The sequence below is a fragment of the Phacochoerus africanus genome, chromosome 15 (genome assembly GCF_016906955.1).
Source record: "Phacochoerus africanus isolate WHEZ1 chromosome 15, ROS_Pafr_v1, whole genome shotgun sequence".
NCBI classification, from domain to species: domain Eukaryota; kingdom Metazoa; phylum Chordata; class Mammalia; order Artiodactyla; family Suidae; genus Phacochoerus; species Phacochoerus africanus.
In genome coordinates this window covers 48105785-48120485 of record NC_062558.1, presented here as the reverse complement: position 1 = coordinate 48120485, position 14701 = coordinate 48105785, and the positions used below count along the sequence as shown (strand labels likewise).

At 46.5% G+C, this 14701-nt stretch overlaps 1 protein-coding gene across 1 annotated transcript in view; it reads right to left on the bottom strand.

The window, feature by feature from the left end:
- LIMK2 (LIM domain kinase 2) overlaps positions 1–14231 on the bottom strand; it is a 55607-nt gene extending 41376 nt beyond the window's left edge. Inside the window, 2 exon segments of the mRNA XM_047762386.1 lie at positions 2668–2767; positions 14075–14231. Of these exon segments, the coding sequence (XP_047618342.1) occupies positions 2668–2767; positions 14075–14090 (116 nt within the window). The 5' untranslated portion in view covers positions 14091–14231.
- Positions 14232–14701: the final 470 nt, after the last annotated feature.

Below are 14701 nucleotides of genomic sequence, written 5' to 3'. Positions count from 1 at the left end.
TTGGCTCCAAAGCAGCCAGTTTCCCCAGGCTCCATCTGAGGTCTCCACACCATCCAGTTGTCTTGGGAAAGCTAGGGAATCTGGAGATGCACCCCTTGAATAGAGCAGAATCAGAAAGACACTGTCCTTGAGGCAAAACTGTAAACTGGAGACGGAATCTAGATGCTCTGCTTCCCCACAGGTACTGTCTTTGGTCTAACTGCCAGGGTGGTTCAAAGCCAACCTCAATCTTGAGGATCCACATCAGATGACCAATAAGTGTTAAGAGAAATAAACATATGCATGTAGGTGTATACAGACACACACAACATAATAAAAAGTGACAAACACTGATTATTAAAGGTTTTCTAGGAGTTCCCATCGTGGTGCAGTGGAAACGAATCCGACTGGGAACCATGAGGTGGCGAGTTCGATCCCTGGCCTTGCTCAGTCAATTAAGGATCTGGCATTGCTGTGAGCTGTGGTGTAGGTTGCAGATGCGGCTCGGATCTGGCATTGCTATGGCTGTGGCAAGGCCGGCAGCTGTAGCTCCAATTCGACCCCTAGCTGGGAACCTCCATATGCTGTGGGTGTGGCCCTAAAAAGAAAAAAAACAGAGGTTTTTTTATGTGTCAGGTGCTATGTGAGGGACTTTATAAAGGTTATCACATTTAATACTTCCGAACAACCATGGGAGATACTATTCTGACGCCATTTTATAGATGAGGTGTCTAAAGTTCAGGGAAGTCATTTAAAGCCAGTTAATAAACTGCACAAAGCCAGGATTTGAAACTAGACAGTCTCTTCCATAGCCTGCACTCTTTTCCCCCAGGATAATGTGCCTTACTTCTTTATGAACATGTATTTGTGTGTGTGTGTGTGTCTGTCTTGCACACACACACACAAAGTGCTCTCTCCCTCTTTTTTTTTGGCCATGCCTGTGGCATGCCTAAGTCCCCACGCCAGGGATTGAACCCATGCTACAGCAGTGACCTGAGCCATAGCAGTGACAATGCTGGATCCGTAACCCACTGTGCCACCAGAGGACTCTCATACAGTGCTTACAAGCTAGCATCTCACAGACCTACTGGTGACCCAAGACTTCTGTTCTAAGGCCAGCTCTTGTCATCCATGGCCTCTGCAACTTTCTGTCTTTTTAGTTTCATGCCTTGCATCTGTGATATGAAGGGTTTATATCATATAGTAGGTGGTTCCTCTAGGTATAGGAGACCCCAGAAATTCCAAAAAGAGTCTTGTTCTACCCATTCCCACTTATGGTGGATAGAAGCTCTTCATACAAATAGGAAAACAGCAGGAACAAACATGACCATATGGGTTGAACACCAAGGAGAGCTGCAGCCTGGGAACTCCCTGGTTCTGATGCTGCTCGTTCGCCTCGGCTATAAAATGAAGGGCTAGCCAAAGGTCCCTGCATCTCTGACATTCTGCTCCTATCTTACTATGAGGCAAAGGAAAAGTAGAACTGACTTCCCTGAGGGTAAAAGGAGGAGGAACCAAGGCAATCAGATCCACAGAGGAGATTGGCGAGCTCTGAGTTAGAGCTGAAAACACAGAAAAATGTTCCAACTCTTCCAGAGACCAGCGCTCCAGGCCAACCCCCCACGTCTTGCCTGGGTGGAGGCAAGTTCTTAAAGGTCAGTTAAATTACATGAGAGCAGCACAGGCAATGCTTTGCAACAGGAGCTGTGTGGGGGAGATGGAATTTCTAGCACAGGGTGCCTGTCTACAGTTTGTCTCATTCTCAGACTGTGAGCACAGCCCTACCACTTTGGACCACAGGCCTCTGATGAGGAATGACTGCAGGCCAGGCACTGTTCTATGCTCTGGAGAAAACAAAGACAAGCCCCCACTCTGGAGGATTCCAACCATTGAGTGGGTGCCCACCACATGCTGGGGCCTTGGTATATATGATTTCATTCAATCTCAACCAATCTATGAGAGAGATTATTCACATCTGTACTTCCTGACAAGGAAACTGAGCCTCAGATACCAGGAACACATCTGACTTTATTTATTTATTTGCCTTTTAGGGCTGCACCTGAGGCATATGTAAGTGCTTGGGTTAGGGGTCAAATTGGAGCTGCAGATGCCAGCCTACGCCACAGCAACACCAGATCCCAAGCTGCAGCTGTGACCTACATTTCAGCTCATGGCAACACTGGATCATTAACCCAGAGTGGAGTCAGGGATAGAACCTGTATCCTCATGGATACTACTGCTGAGCCACAACAGTAACTCCAAATCTAACTTGAAAGTCTGTTATTTTCAAGAAACTGAGGTACCTCTAAACAATACTCTAAGTGCTATAATAAGCATAATAACATAATAACAAAAATCAGGAAACTAGGGAGGTATCCTGGGGTAAAGAAGAGCTGGCTCTGCCAACTGCACTGAAAATAATCAGTGGTGCAGCCTTGCTCTCTTCACCTCTAAAGTCAGGATGCTGGGACACCCTGGAAAGGGCTCCTCCACTTTCACCTGGCATAGGGGACCACTGATGTTTGATCACATGCTCTTTGTGGGCACATCCCTCTTTGCCCCCTCAGCCCCCTCCCTGCCCCTGAAATGCAAACTCTCAAGTCAGAAGCTTGTTTTGTACTTTCCAGAAAATGAAATGGCACCTGGACCACAGTGTACTGGCAAAGACAGGAACGCAGATCCACTTACCGGAAGCAGGAGCTATGCCAGGCCTCACTGACTGTCCTGTATAACCTCTGGTTTGGAGTGACATGGTCTCCACAGCCCCGGCACCTCCAGGCATCTTCACCTGCACACAAAATCAAGGGGTTCAGAGGCCAAAGTAGCAGGGGAACAGGGACAGGATCCCTTGGGTGGAAGGAGACTAGTTAATGGACTCTCATATCTGAGAGGGTTGGGAGACGCTATGCTGGATGCAGTTTCTTCCTTCACAAGGTCCCTGATGAGCATCCAGCTCGGGGCTCATCTCCCCAGGGGTAGGGAATCCATGGCCTCAAGAGTAGTCTCACCTCATTTTTAAATTTTTTTATTTTTAGGGCCTTACCTGTGGCATATGGAATTCCCAGGTTAGGGGTTGAATTGTAGCTGCAAGTGCTGGCCTACGCCACAGCAATGCCAGATCCCAGCCACATCTGTGACCTACACCACAGCTCACGGCAATGCCAGATCCTTAACCCACTAAGTGAGGCCAGGGATCAAACCCGCATCCTCATGGATACTAGTTGGATTCATAATTCACTGAGCCACAATGGGAACTCCTCATACCACCTTTTTAAAAAGTTCTGGTTGTTCCTTTTTCTATCATAACCTGCCTTTTCCTAGAACCTTCAGCCCTTGCTCATAGTTCTGACCAGACAAAATGCATAAGGTCTCTTTCTTATCAGGTCAGCCTTTCATACATCTATCCCCCGGCAGTACCCAGAAAAGTCTCCTCTCTATGTTACACATGCTGCTGCCTTTTCCTACCCATCAAAAGTCCAGGTTGTATAGATTTTCCATCACCCAGCCTAGGAGCTCATTCATTCAACCAACATCATGGGTCTAAACTCTACATTGGAGCTGCTGGATAAATCACTCCTGCTCTTGAGTTGCAAACCCACTGGAAAAGAAACATTCTTCCAGGAGTTCCCTTGGGTCACAGCAGGTTAGGTATCCAGCATTGTCACCATGGTGGTCTGGGTTACTGCTGAGGCACAGGTTCAATCCTTGGTCCAGGAAATTCCACACACCATGAGTGTAGCCAAAAAAAAAAAAAAAAAAGAGAGAGAAACATTCTTCCATATTGTAATTTTTCACTGAGATATTATTTCAGAGGTATAAGCAAAATGCTATTTTATGGAGTTCCCATTGTGGTGCAGTGGAAATGAACCAGACTAGTATCCTTGAGGATATGGGTTTGATCCCTGGCCTCAGTTGGTGGGTTGGGGATCCGGCGTTGCCATGAACTGTGGTGCATGTTGACGACATGGCTTGGATCCTGTGTGGCTGTGGCTGTGGCCTAGGCTAGCAGCTGTAGCTCAAATTTGACCCCTAGCCTCGGCACTTTCATATGCCTCAGGTGCGGCCCTAAAAAAAAAAGGCAATAAATATATAAATAAATAAAATGGGGAGTTCCCGTCATGGCTCAGTGGTTAGTTAGCAAACCCGACTAGCATCCATGAGGACGTGGGTTCATTCCCTGGCCTCGCTCAGCAGTTTAAGGATCCAGCGTTGCCGTGAGCTGTGGTGTAGGTTGAAGACACAGCTTGGATCCTGCACTGCTGTGGCTGCGGCGTAGGCCAGTGGCTACAGCTCCAATTGGACCCCTAGCCTGGGAACCTCCATATGCCACAGGTGCAGCCCTAAAAAGACAAAAAGAAAAAAAAAAAACCCAAAAAAGTGCTATTTTAGTTCAGAGAATGAAGTTATGAGTATAGAGAGAACAAATGTTCAATTAATGCCTTCTATATGCCAAGAATTGTGCTAGGTGCTTTCACATACCCAATCTCATTTAATTCTCAAAACAATCCTGTGAGCCCCAGGTATTATTATAATAATTTAACAGATGAGGGAACTGAAAATTGGGGCCAAGAGTGGAAGGCCAAGTGGCAGAGTTAGCTTCCCAACTCAGGTCTGGCTCATTCTAAAGCCCATGCTCTTTCTAGTTCCTGCTCATTCCACTCAAGAGCCAGGAAAGTCTTTGTAGTGGCTGAGCCTTTGAAAGATGGGGCATATTTACTAAAGGCTGAAGAAGAATGGGGAAGGGCTGTGTAGGCTGAGAGATTAGCATGAGCAGTAGCATGGAGTTGGTCTACGTCCCTCCAAAAGGGACAAAACACAATACTCCTGGTGTGGCTCAGATGCTAACTTTTTAAAATAAAGAGGGTAACTGAGATTAAGCTGTGGTACCTGACTTAGCCCCAGAAAGCAGAACAAGGTTATTACAAGACTCCCTTGTGCACCCTGTGTGTGTGGCTTTGTTCTCTCCGGGTAACTCCAGATTGCCACAGGCACAGTGACAATCACTGGACCCTGTTTTATAGGCAAAGGGGCCATGAATAGACAATGCATGGCTCCAGGCACTTCAAGATTACTTGCGGGTGTTCTGGAGCTGCCAGGGCAGACAGCTGTCCTCAGCCCAGAGGAGAGTTAAAGGCTGGCAGAAGGCTCAAGGACCCTGACCCGCCTGCTCTTCTCCCACACAGACCGTCACCTCCTGGATCTAAACCTCTCAGACTCCCAAGAAGAAGGGGCCTTTTTGTTTTTTGGGTGGTAGTGATCAGACAGTTCACCATCAACCTCAAAAACTCCAGAGCAGAAAAGTCTGAGAGGCTCACTCAAACTCTGTTATGGGTGAGACAGGGAATTAATGAGAGGGTTTTTAATGAACACAGACATCCATGAATCTTCTGAGTCCTGGAGGTCCCAGGGTGAAGCATTTTGGGAACTCTTATATGGAAGTGCTTTTTTTCTCCCCCCGTCTTTTTAAGGCTGAGGCTGCGGCATATAGAGGTTCCAAGGCTAGGGGTCAAATTGGAGCTGTAGTCGCCGGCCTACACCACAGCAACGTCATATCCAAGCCACACCTGTGACCTACACCACAGCTCATGGCAATGACGGATCCTTAATTTGCTGATCGACGCCAGGGATTGAACCTGCGTCCTCATGGGTGCTAGTCAGATTCACTTCCACTAAGCCATGATGGGAACTCCTGGAAGAGCTTTTAGAATGCCCTGTCCACCCCTGGCAAACCTCATTATTTTATGTCGCATCTTGTTTCTGGTTTTTACTTTTTAACCTAAATCGAACAGTCTCTGACCTGACCACCCACTTACTCAACAATTCAACATGGTGGTTCTGAGTGACTTCTGGTTGTTTCCAAAATTCAAGAAGAATCAGGACTTTCCACTATGAGGATATTCAAGACAACTTGTTAAGGCCACACTCTCCATCCAGAGCCTGCCCTGCTCTCCGATCCCGAGAAACACAAAGCCATTCAACTCTTACTTAACACCTGCTCTGTGCAGGGCACTGGGGAGCAAATATCAAGACCCCTACTCCCTCCTCTCATATCCACCTGGAACCACCTTCTAAATGGCTCTCCAATCCCTCCCTGTCCTTCAGCACAGCCCGAGGTCAGGTCTTTGGCTTCTTTTCCTGGTGTATTGCAGTCTCACCCAGACACCCCGATGTCCATAGAACTCAACTGTTTAGCACAGCACTCCTGGTGTGGACCACACCCCCAGCCCAGATCTTCAGAGGGAATCACCACCACTCCCTTCTTCACTGGCTCCTTCCAACTGTCATTTAAATAAGTTCAAGCTTGGAGTTCCCTTGTGGGGAACTCGATGGGTTAAGGATCTGACGTGGTCACTGCAGTGGCACAGGTTCAGTCCCTGGTCTGGGAACTTCCACATGCCACTGGTGTGGATAATAATAATAATAATAATAATAATAATAAAGTTCAAGCTTTTCCCATTTAAAAAAATACAGACCCCACTTTCTCCTCTAGCTACTACCCTTGCTTCCCCTCTTCACAGCCACATGTATTAAAAGTTATCTAAGAGAAAACAAACTTATGGTTACCAAAGAGGAAAGGGGGTAAATTGGCAGATACAAACTACTATACATATAAAATAAACAACAAGGTCCTATTGTATAGCACAGGGAATTATATTCACTATCCTATAGTAAATCATAATGGAAAAATATGAAAAAGTATATACACACACACACACACACATATATATATATATATATATATATATATCTGAATCACTTTGCTATACACCAGAAAGTAACACAACATTGTAAAACAACAATACTGCCTTTTTTTGTTGTCTTTTTAGGGCTGCACCCACGGCATATGGAAGTTCCGAGGCTAGGGGTCAAATTGGAGCTAAGCTACCGGCCTATACTACAGCCACAGCAACATGAGATCCAAGCCGCTTCTGTGAACTACACCACAGCTCACGGCAATGCCGGATCCCCGACCCACTGAGCAAGGCATGGATCGAACCCGCATTCTCATGGATACTAGTCAAATTCTTTTACACTGCACCACAACAGGAACTCCCTCAACTATACTTCAGTTTTTTAAAAAAAAGTTGTCTACACATCACTGCCTTCATTTCTTCACTTCCTATTTACCTCACAATCCACTGCCATCTGACGTCCACCCCCACCACTTCTCTGAAACTGTCTCCCCAAGGTCAACAGTGACTGTTTATTGCTAAACTCAATGGACATGCCTCAGTCACTCTTTTAGCAAATATTTACTGCATGCCAACTATGTGTCTAACATTGTGCTCGGGAAAGAGCAGCAAACAAGGGAGAGATTAAACATAGAACACATATTAAACGATAACATAATTATTTTAATTATAACTGGGGCAAGTAGTATGAAGGAGATACCAAGTTCATAACTAAGCAAATGGAATAGGGCAAATAAGAACATATTCCTTAAGGAAGTAATTTCCAAGCTGAGCTCTAAAGGATGAACAGAAATTAACCAGGCAAAAAGGATGAAAGGGTAGCAATGGAAACTGGGATGGTGGGTAGGTATGTGCAAAGGTCCTGAGGCAGGAACACAAACTCCTCAAACATCAATAAAGCTGACCATTGTCAGCTCCAAAGGACTAGGGGACCCAAGACAGCTCCCTGGCCTATTACAGTCCCTCAATAAGCCATTTACTGAAGGAAAGTGGCTCCAAAGAACCTTTATCTTTCATTATCTCTTAAAAACAGATGCTCTAGTCACAACTTGATCTATTTTCTATTCTACCACATACACTTATGTTCTTGCATCCTAATGGTCACACCTCAGGCTAATAGGATACTTTATTTACCCACCTTTTCCTCCCTTAATCAGACTTCCATCCTTTTTTTTTTTTTTTTCTTTGCTATTTTAGGGCTGCACCCACAGCGTATGGAGATTACCAGGCTTGGGGTCGAATCAGAGCTACAGCTGCAGGCCTACACCACAGCCACAGCAAGGGGGTTCCAAGATGCCTGCAACCCACACCACAGCTCACAGCAACACCAGATCCTTAACCACTGAACAAGGCCAGGGATCGAACCCATATCCTCATGGATCCTAGTCGGGTTTGTTAACTGCTGAGCCAAGAAGAGAATTCCCAACTTCCATCCTTCCTTGATGGTCCTCCAAAGGGAGGCAGTGTTGGTTTCACCTTGTCTATTACCTGTTTTATACTATTTGTTCTAAAATTACAGTTCATCATGTTTCTGACTCCTTCGGTCCCGTTCTCTCTGTACCACTGCCCCCAGTTCTACAGGGCAAAGACTGCATCTTGATCATCTTCAAAACACCAGGGCCTAGCATAAAGCGTGGTCAGAAGAGACACTCCTTTGTGTGGCAAATCCAACTGAAAAGTTGGACCCAAGTGCCAGCTGTAAAGGTAATTTCCAAAGATAAGCTCCAACGGTCAGCAGCGATGATTCACCTGGAATGTGTTCTGACTCCCCTGATGACTACCTACAAGTAAAGTCACAGGTAGATGCACAGGCCTCATTTGAATGCTGTACCCAAGTGAGACTCTTTCACCCAGAGCCTTCAGCCTCCCAAGCCCAAACCCTCTTCAAAAGAATCCTTGTGGCCTCTTCAGCTCCCTTACAGCCCTGAAAGTCAAAGATCCTAACTCTCTTATAGCCTTCATTCTAGCAGAGGTAAGAGAAATGTTATAATACAGAGTCTTGGAGATTTCTGTGAGGCCCAATCTATAGAGTCCAGTCTACCTGAGACAGTCCTCCTACAGGAAAATACCTCCTTGTACCAGGCTGTTCACCTCTCCCTCTACTGTGTTTACCTCTCTTATTTGCAGGCTTATCAACAGTGGCTACTGATTGTCAGAGTCCAGAAAGGGAGCTTGACTAAGTAAATGTTCCCAGCAGTTTCAAACAATACGGAGCCCTTGCTAGGTGTTTAACACCCAGAGAACTATGCCTTCACAGTTATTATTGGGATTTGTTGGTTTTGAGAAGTGGTAAGTGTGTAATACAAACAAGGTGAGAATTGTAAAAAATGGCTCATTACAAAGGTTCCCACCATTCAGGATCTTTTTTTTTTTTTTCTTTTTTGGCAGTCCCACGACATAAGGAGTTCCTAGGCCAGGGATCAGATCTGAGCCACAGTCTCGACCTAAGCTGTGGCTGTGGCAACACTGGATCCTTAACCCACTGTGCTGGGCCAGGATCAAACCTGTGTTCCAGTGTTTCTAAGACACCACTGATACTGCACCACAACAGGAACTCCCAACCTTTAGGATCTTTTGAATACTGGCACAAAATATATTCAGTTCATACACACTTCTCTCTCAACTTAATGATCAAACAATCTGTGACTCTACTGGGGCAGCCACTAGGGTGGCTGGATGGTAATGCAGGAAGGGCCTTTAAAAATCATCTACTTGGAGTTCCTGTTGTGACTCAGTGGTAATGAGCCTGACTAGTATCCATGAGGATAAGGGTTTGATCCCTGGCTTCACTCAGTGGGTTAAGGATCCGGTGTTGCTGTGATCTGAGATGTAGATCACAGATGTGGCTTGGATCCCACATTGCTGTAGCTATGTAGGCCAGCAGCGATAGCTCTGATTTGACCCCTAGCTTGCAAACTTCCATGTGCTGTGGGTGTGGCCCTAAAAAGCAATATATATATATATATTTTTTTTTAATAAAAATAATCTACTCAAACCCAGCCCTTTTATTTTCCTGAAAGGAAAATGGACTTGAAGAACGAGAATTGAGCTGTCTAACCATCAGAAAGCTGGCTCAAATCCAACTCTGAGACTATCAGACTTTTGCATTTTTATGACCCTAGGCAGCATCAGACAAGCTGAGACTTGCTCAGTTTTCAGTGGAAGGGCTCAGCTTGGTACCCCAGCTCAGAGCCTGTGCATTTCCCACAGGACACTAACATTTACCTTAATCTTGGTTTAAAAGCTGGGTTTCTGCAAACTAGTCCTTTTCCTACTTCAAAGTCATGAGAAATCCCCAAGCGCTGAGAGTTCATGAGAGCATAAAGCCTGGCCTGAACCAACATGCACAGATCCCATCTTTTCATTTGAGAAAAAAAAAAAAAAACCTTCGGTGCTTCTCATGTAACATTAGACAATGAGAACCAGGAACAAAACCCAGCCAATACAGCTCAGCACAGAACAAGTATGTTAACTGCTATGCCCCCTGGGAACTGGCAGGTCAGGTATATACACCCAACTTGTTCCAGGATAAAGCAGGATGCAGAAGGGCAGGGCAGCAACTGGTAGGGAACAGCCAAGAGAGAAAAGATCACATTTTAATGATGTTACCACCAACAAGACTAACAGTAATCACTGACGTTCCTCTAGGTACCCTCCCCTGTGTCCCAAAGGCTTTTCCTCCTCACTGGCATACCAAATATTACCAAAGGGAGTGTCTAAGAAAGAGAGATTAGATGCTTTTTAAAGGAGCTTCTGGACTTCTCTGGACCTTAGAGTCTTCCTTCATAAAAGGAGGGGTCAAATTACTCCTTCTAACTCCTAAGAGTCTGTGACACCAAACCAGGGGCTTCTCATTTTTCAGATTAAGGCATGGACATAGACATCTCAGAAGATGCTGCTGTTCTCTTCTGCTATTTGCTGCTGTTCTCTTCCGCTTTTCTTTAGTTTATTAGGAAAAATTTGTAAGGGTCAAGCAGAGGAACTAGAGCTAGACCTTGGTTTGAAATCTGGCTCTGTGTCCTTGGGCAAATTATTTAACCTCTCTGAGCCTGGCTCTCAATCTTTAATTTTTTTAAAGAAAGTAAAGAAATAACTTTCTCCCCCAGTTCCTATCAGCAAGTGGAAATATATCTGACATGTTAGTTTCAGGTGTACTGCATAAGGATTTGACATTTGAATACATTATGAAATGACCACCATAATAAATCTAGTAACCATCTGTTCCCATACAAGGTTATTACAATATTACTGACCATATCTTTACTGTATATATTACATCCCTGTGGCTTATTTATTTTATAACTGGAGGTTTGTACCTCTTAATCCCCTTCACCTATTTCACCATCCGCACCCCTGTCTCTTAATCTTTAAAGAGGTTAAAAACACCTACTTTACAGCATTACCAAGAGGATGAAGAGAAATATGTAACTTGTACGTGAAAATATCTCCTGCAGTGCCTGGCACTTAGCTGGCAACTGAATGGTGAGTAGCTTTTCTTATTTCTTTCATGTATATCTATGGGGCTGGCAGGGGGAAAGGTTGAGCTAAATACACTAACCTCTAAAATCGGAAGGGAATATTTTCAAAACAAATTCAGCAAATGTTGTCTATGTCCCATGTACAAGACCCAGACTAGGCTACACATTTCTGGGGCCCTCAACAGAGTGCTCAGGGGTATGAGGGACAAGGATATGTATAAAAATAACACATGCCAAAGAGGGACAAACCAGGTGCTGGAGGCAGGGCAAGCTTGGCAGAGTAATAAGACACTTGGTAGAGAAACAAATAAGACAGATGAGTCCTGTGGCTTTTGGGCACTCATGTTCTCACTTCCAACCATAAGTTTACTTAGCTGTGAATGAGTAGGCATTTTCTTATCTAGGCGAAGGCCTACAAAGAATCTCTTTATCAGGTTAGTCCTGATCTATCACTAGTTGAGTAAAAAAATCAACAACAAATCCATTTTTCTACCTGGGTCTCAGTTTCTTTACATATAAAATAAGGAGAGTTATATTATCTCAAGTCTCCCCCAGCTCTAGCATCTGTTAAAATTTCTAAGAGGTAATACTTGGCCCAACCCAATGCCTTAGACATCACAGGTACTCAGTAAATATTTGATTTCTTTGTTGTTGATTCTCCAGTTACAAGGGAATCTGAGTTGTCTTGGAACACAGCTTAGATAGAGCAGGTAAAAGTTGAAGCCCCACTTCCTTCTCTGACTCCATGGGAAACCTCATTCTGGTGTCTGTGATACAGAGAAGATGAAGCACCAAATGTGAATCTGGAAAATATGACCTCTGACCACCACCATTTATTTGGCTACGGAACCCTGAACAAGTAATTGCTGAACCTTAGTCTCCTCATCCATAAAAAGCCATACTTGGCTTCCTTTCAGCTCTTCAAAGGCGCCATATGCCTTTCTACTCAGGGTCTCTTTATGCTATTCTCTCTACTTGGGAAGTTCTTTGTCTTTTCTTAGCTGGACTAGCTTCTACTTATCCTCAAGGGTCAGTATAAACTTGATTTTTTTTTTTTTTTTGCCGTACCTGCAGCATGTGGAAGTTCCTCGGCAAGTGATCCAAGTCCTCAGTGACAATGCTGGATCCTTAACCTGCTGCACTATAAGAAAATTCCTAAACTTGCTTTTTTAACACAATTATTCCCTATCCTCTTACCTCTGGTGCAATCGTAAAGCATTTATTTCAATTGCTTATCTCAGTTACTATGGCATTTATCTCAATTGTTACCTCAATTATTTACTATTCATCTCTAGGACTGTAAGTATCCCAAAGGCAAGGATTATATCGATTTTGTTCATCACCATACTCCTCAGTGTTTGACCAAGTACATGGTACAGAAGCATCCAAAAAATATTCTCACAGAAGAATGTACAGGCTGGAGTTCCCATTGTGGCTCAGTGGTAACAAACCTGACTAGTATCCAGGAGGATGCGGGTTTGATCCCTGGTCCCACTCAGTGGGTTAAGGATCTGGCATTCTATGGCTGTGGCATAGGCTGGCAGCTGCGGCTCCAATTCAACCCCTAGGCTGGGAACTGCCACATGCTTCAGGTGTGGCCCTAAAAAAAAAAAAGAATGTACAGACTAATGCATCTACAAACAGTAATGCCTCTAGACAGCTTTATGAATCACTCAGAGAAAAACTAATAAACACTACTGCACTCTAAGATCTTTCACAAGTTTCTGAGATTCAAGGTTCAGAACAGGAAACCTATGTTACAAAGAGGTTAGGAAAAAACCAATGGAGATCGCTCGAGCTAAAGAACTCTGGAAGCTAAAAAACAAAAACAAAAACAGAAAAACAAAGAGGAAGGGACAGGGAGTATTCCTACCCCTAGCCCTCCTTCTCCAGAAGCCTATTATCAAGAATGAGGAGAAAATCCCATACTCCCATGGTGAGGAAGTGACCCACTGGTGGCCTGGGCCTTGTATTCAGGATGGAGGAAGTGACTGTCCACAGGCTGAAAGCCAGGAAGCGGGGGCAGATTTCCAGGACAGCCTCCCTCCTCCACTATTCCCTCCTGCCAGCTCTAGAAAGCTTCTGGACGCTGACCCTGGTCGACCCAAAGGCTAGGCCACCCACACAGGTGGCTGGGAAACAGAAAGTCCCTGGTGCAGGGAGACAGGCCAGGAGGGCAGGAAGCTGCAGGGTGGTGTGAGTGACTGGGAGGGGACCACAGGCCCAGCCAACCTAACACTGAAGCTACCCTTCACCCTCAGAAGCTCTTCTTTCCAGGAGGTGTTTGGCCACATTCCTCTCCTGTGTCAGAGGGACCAAGAGGGCCCGAGCCCCAGGGGAGCCTACCTTCCCGAGGAATAATGCTCCACTTTCTCCCTCCCCCCAGGTCGTGTCCCAAAACCCAAGGGAGCCCTCACTGCCCTTTTCTCGCTGAGAACCTAAGACCCAGGGGGCCGCAGGCACCGAGACACCCGCCAGAAGCCTCGGATCCCGTGAGGGGAGTCAAACTCCTCAATTTTCCACAAAATCCAGAACCCGAGGTAGACGCTCCATCCTCTCAGAACTGCTCCCAACTTTGAGGACTCCGTGCTCCTCACACTCCCCAAACCCTCTAGGGAATCCGGATCCTTCAGCTTCTTTAGAAAGACTTTTGAAGACTTTCTGTCGCCAAGTCCACAAAAAAAGATGCCGCCAGCATCCCTTCCTCCCAGGGACCTCAACTCGCGGGAAGTCGCCCAAGCCGCCCCGCCCTCCCTCCACAACTTCCCAGTCTTGGGAAGCGCGGTGCTCACCACCCCCAAATTTTTCCTTTAAAGAGCCGGGGCCACCCCCGCCCCGGGTCCACTCAGCCCGAAACCCCCGAGGGGCCGCCAGCTCCCCTCAGGCGCCCCGGGCCCGGGACAGGACTGCTCGGCCCTTCCTTACCCGCCTGCGCCGCCATGGTCCCGGAGGCGCGGAAATGGGGAGGAGGCTGGGGCCACTGCAGCTCCGCTCAGCAGCCGCCGCTGCCTTAGGCGCGGGAGGATCTCAGCCCTGGGCGCGAGGGATGCGCCGCCTACGGCGCCCGGGGAGGACCAAACCGCACCTGGCACCGGGGCCCGCCCGCCGACGCCCCGCCCAACAGACGCCAGGCCCCGCCCCGGGACCCGGACCCGCCCACCGGTCGGACTCTTTGGCGGCTCTGGTGCCCCCTAGCGCGAACGGCGTCCTCGGTTGGTGCCTGAGCTGACGAGGCTGCGCAGACGCTGCGCAGGGTGGAGATCTCAACACAGAGGACCCTCAGCCCATTTTACAGATGAGGACGGCTGAGGACCAGAGGGGACAAGTTTTGACTAGCTCAGAATGGCTTAGCTCATTGGGAGCTGGGCTGGGCTGGGAAGGCAGGCTCTTCACTCCCAGTCGAAAGCTCTCTCCAGTAGAGTATTTGGCATCAAAAATATGAACATGGTGAAACCAGGTTTACCCCACAAATACCTTTGGGGGGTTGGGGGTGGGCTTTTCTTAGAAGCTTCCAGCTCAGAGAAGCCACTTGTTTGTGCCACTAGGAGCAAG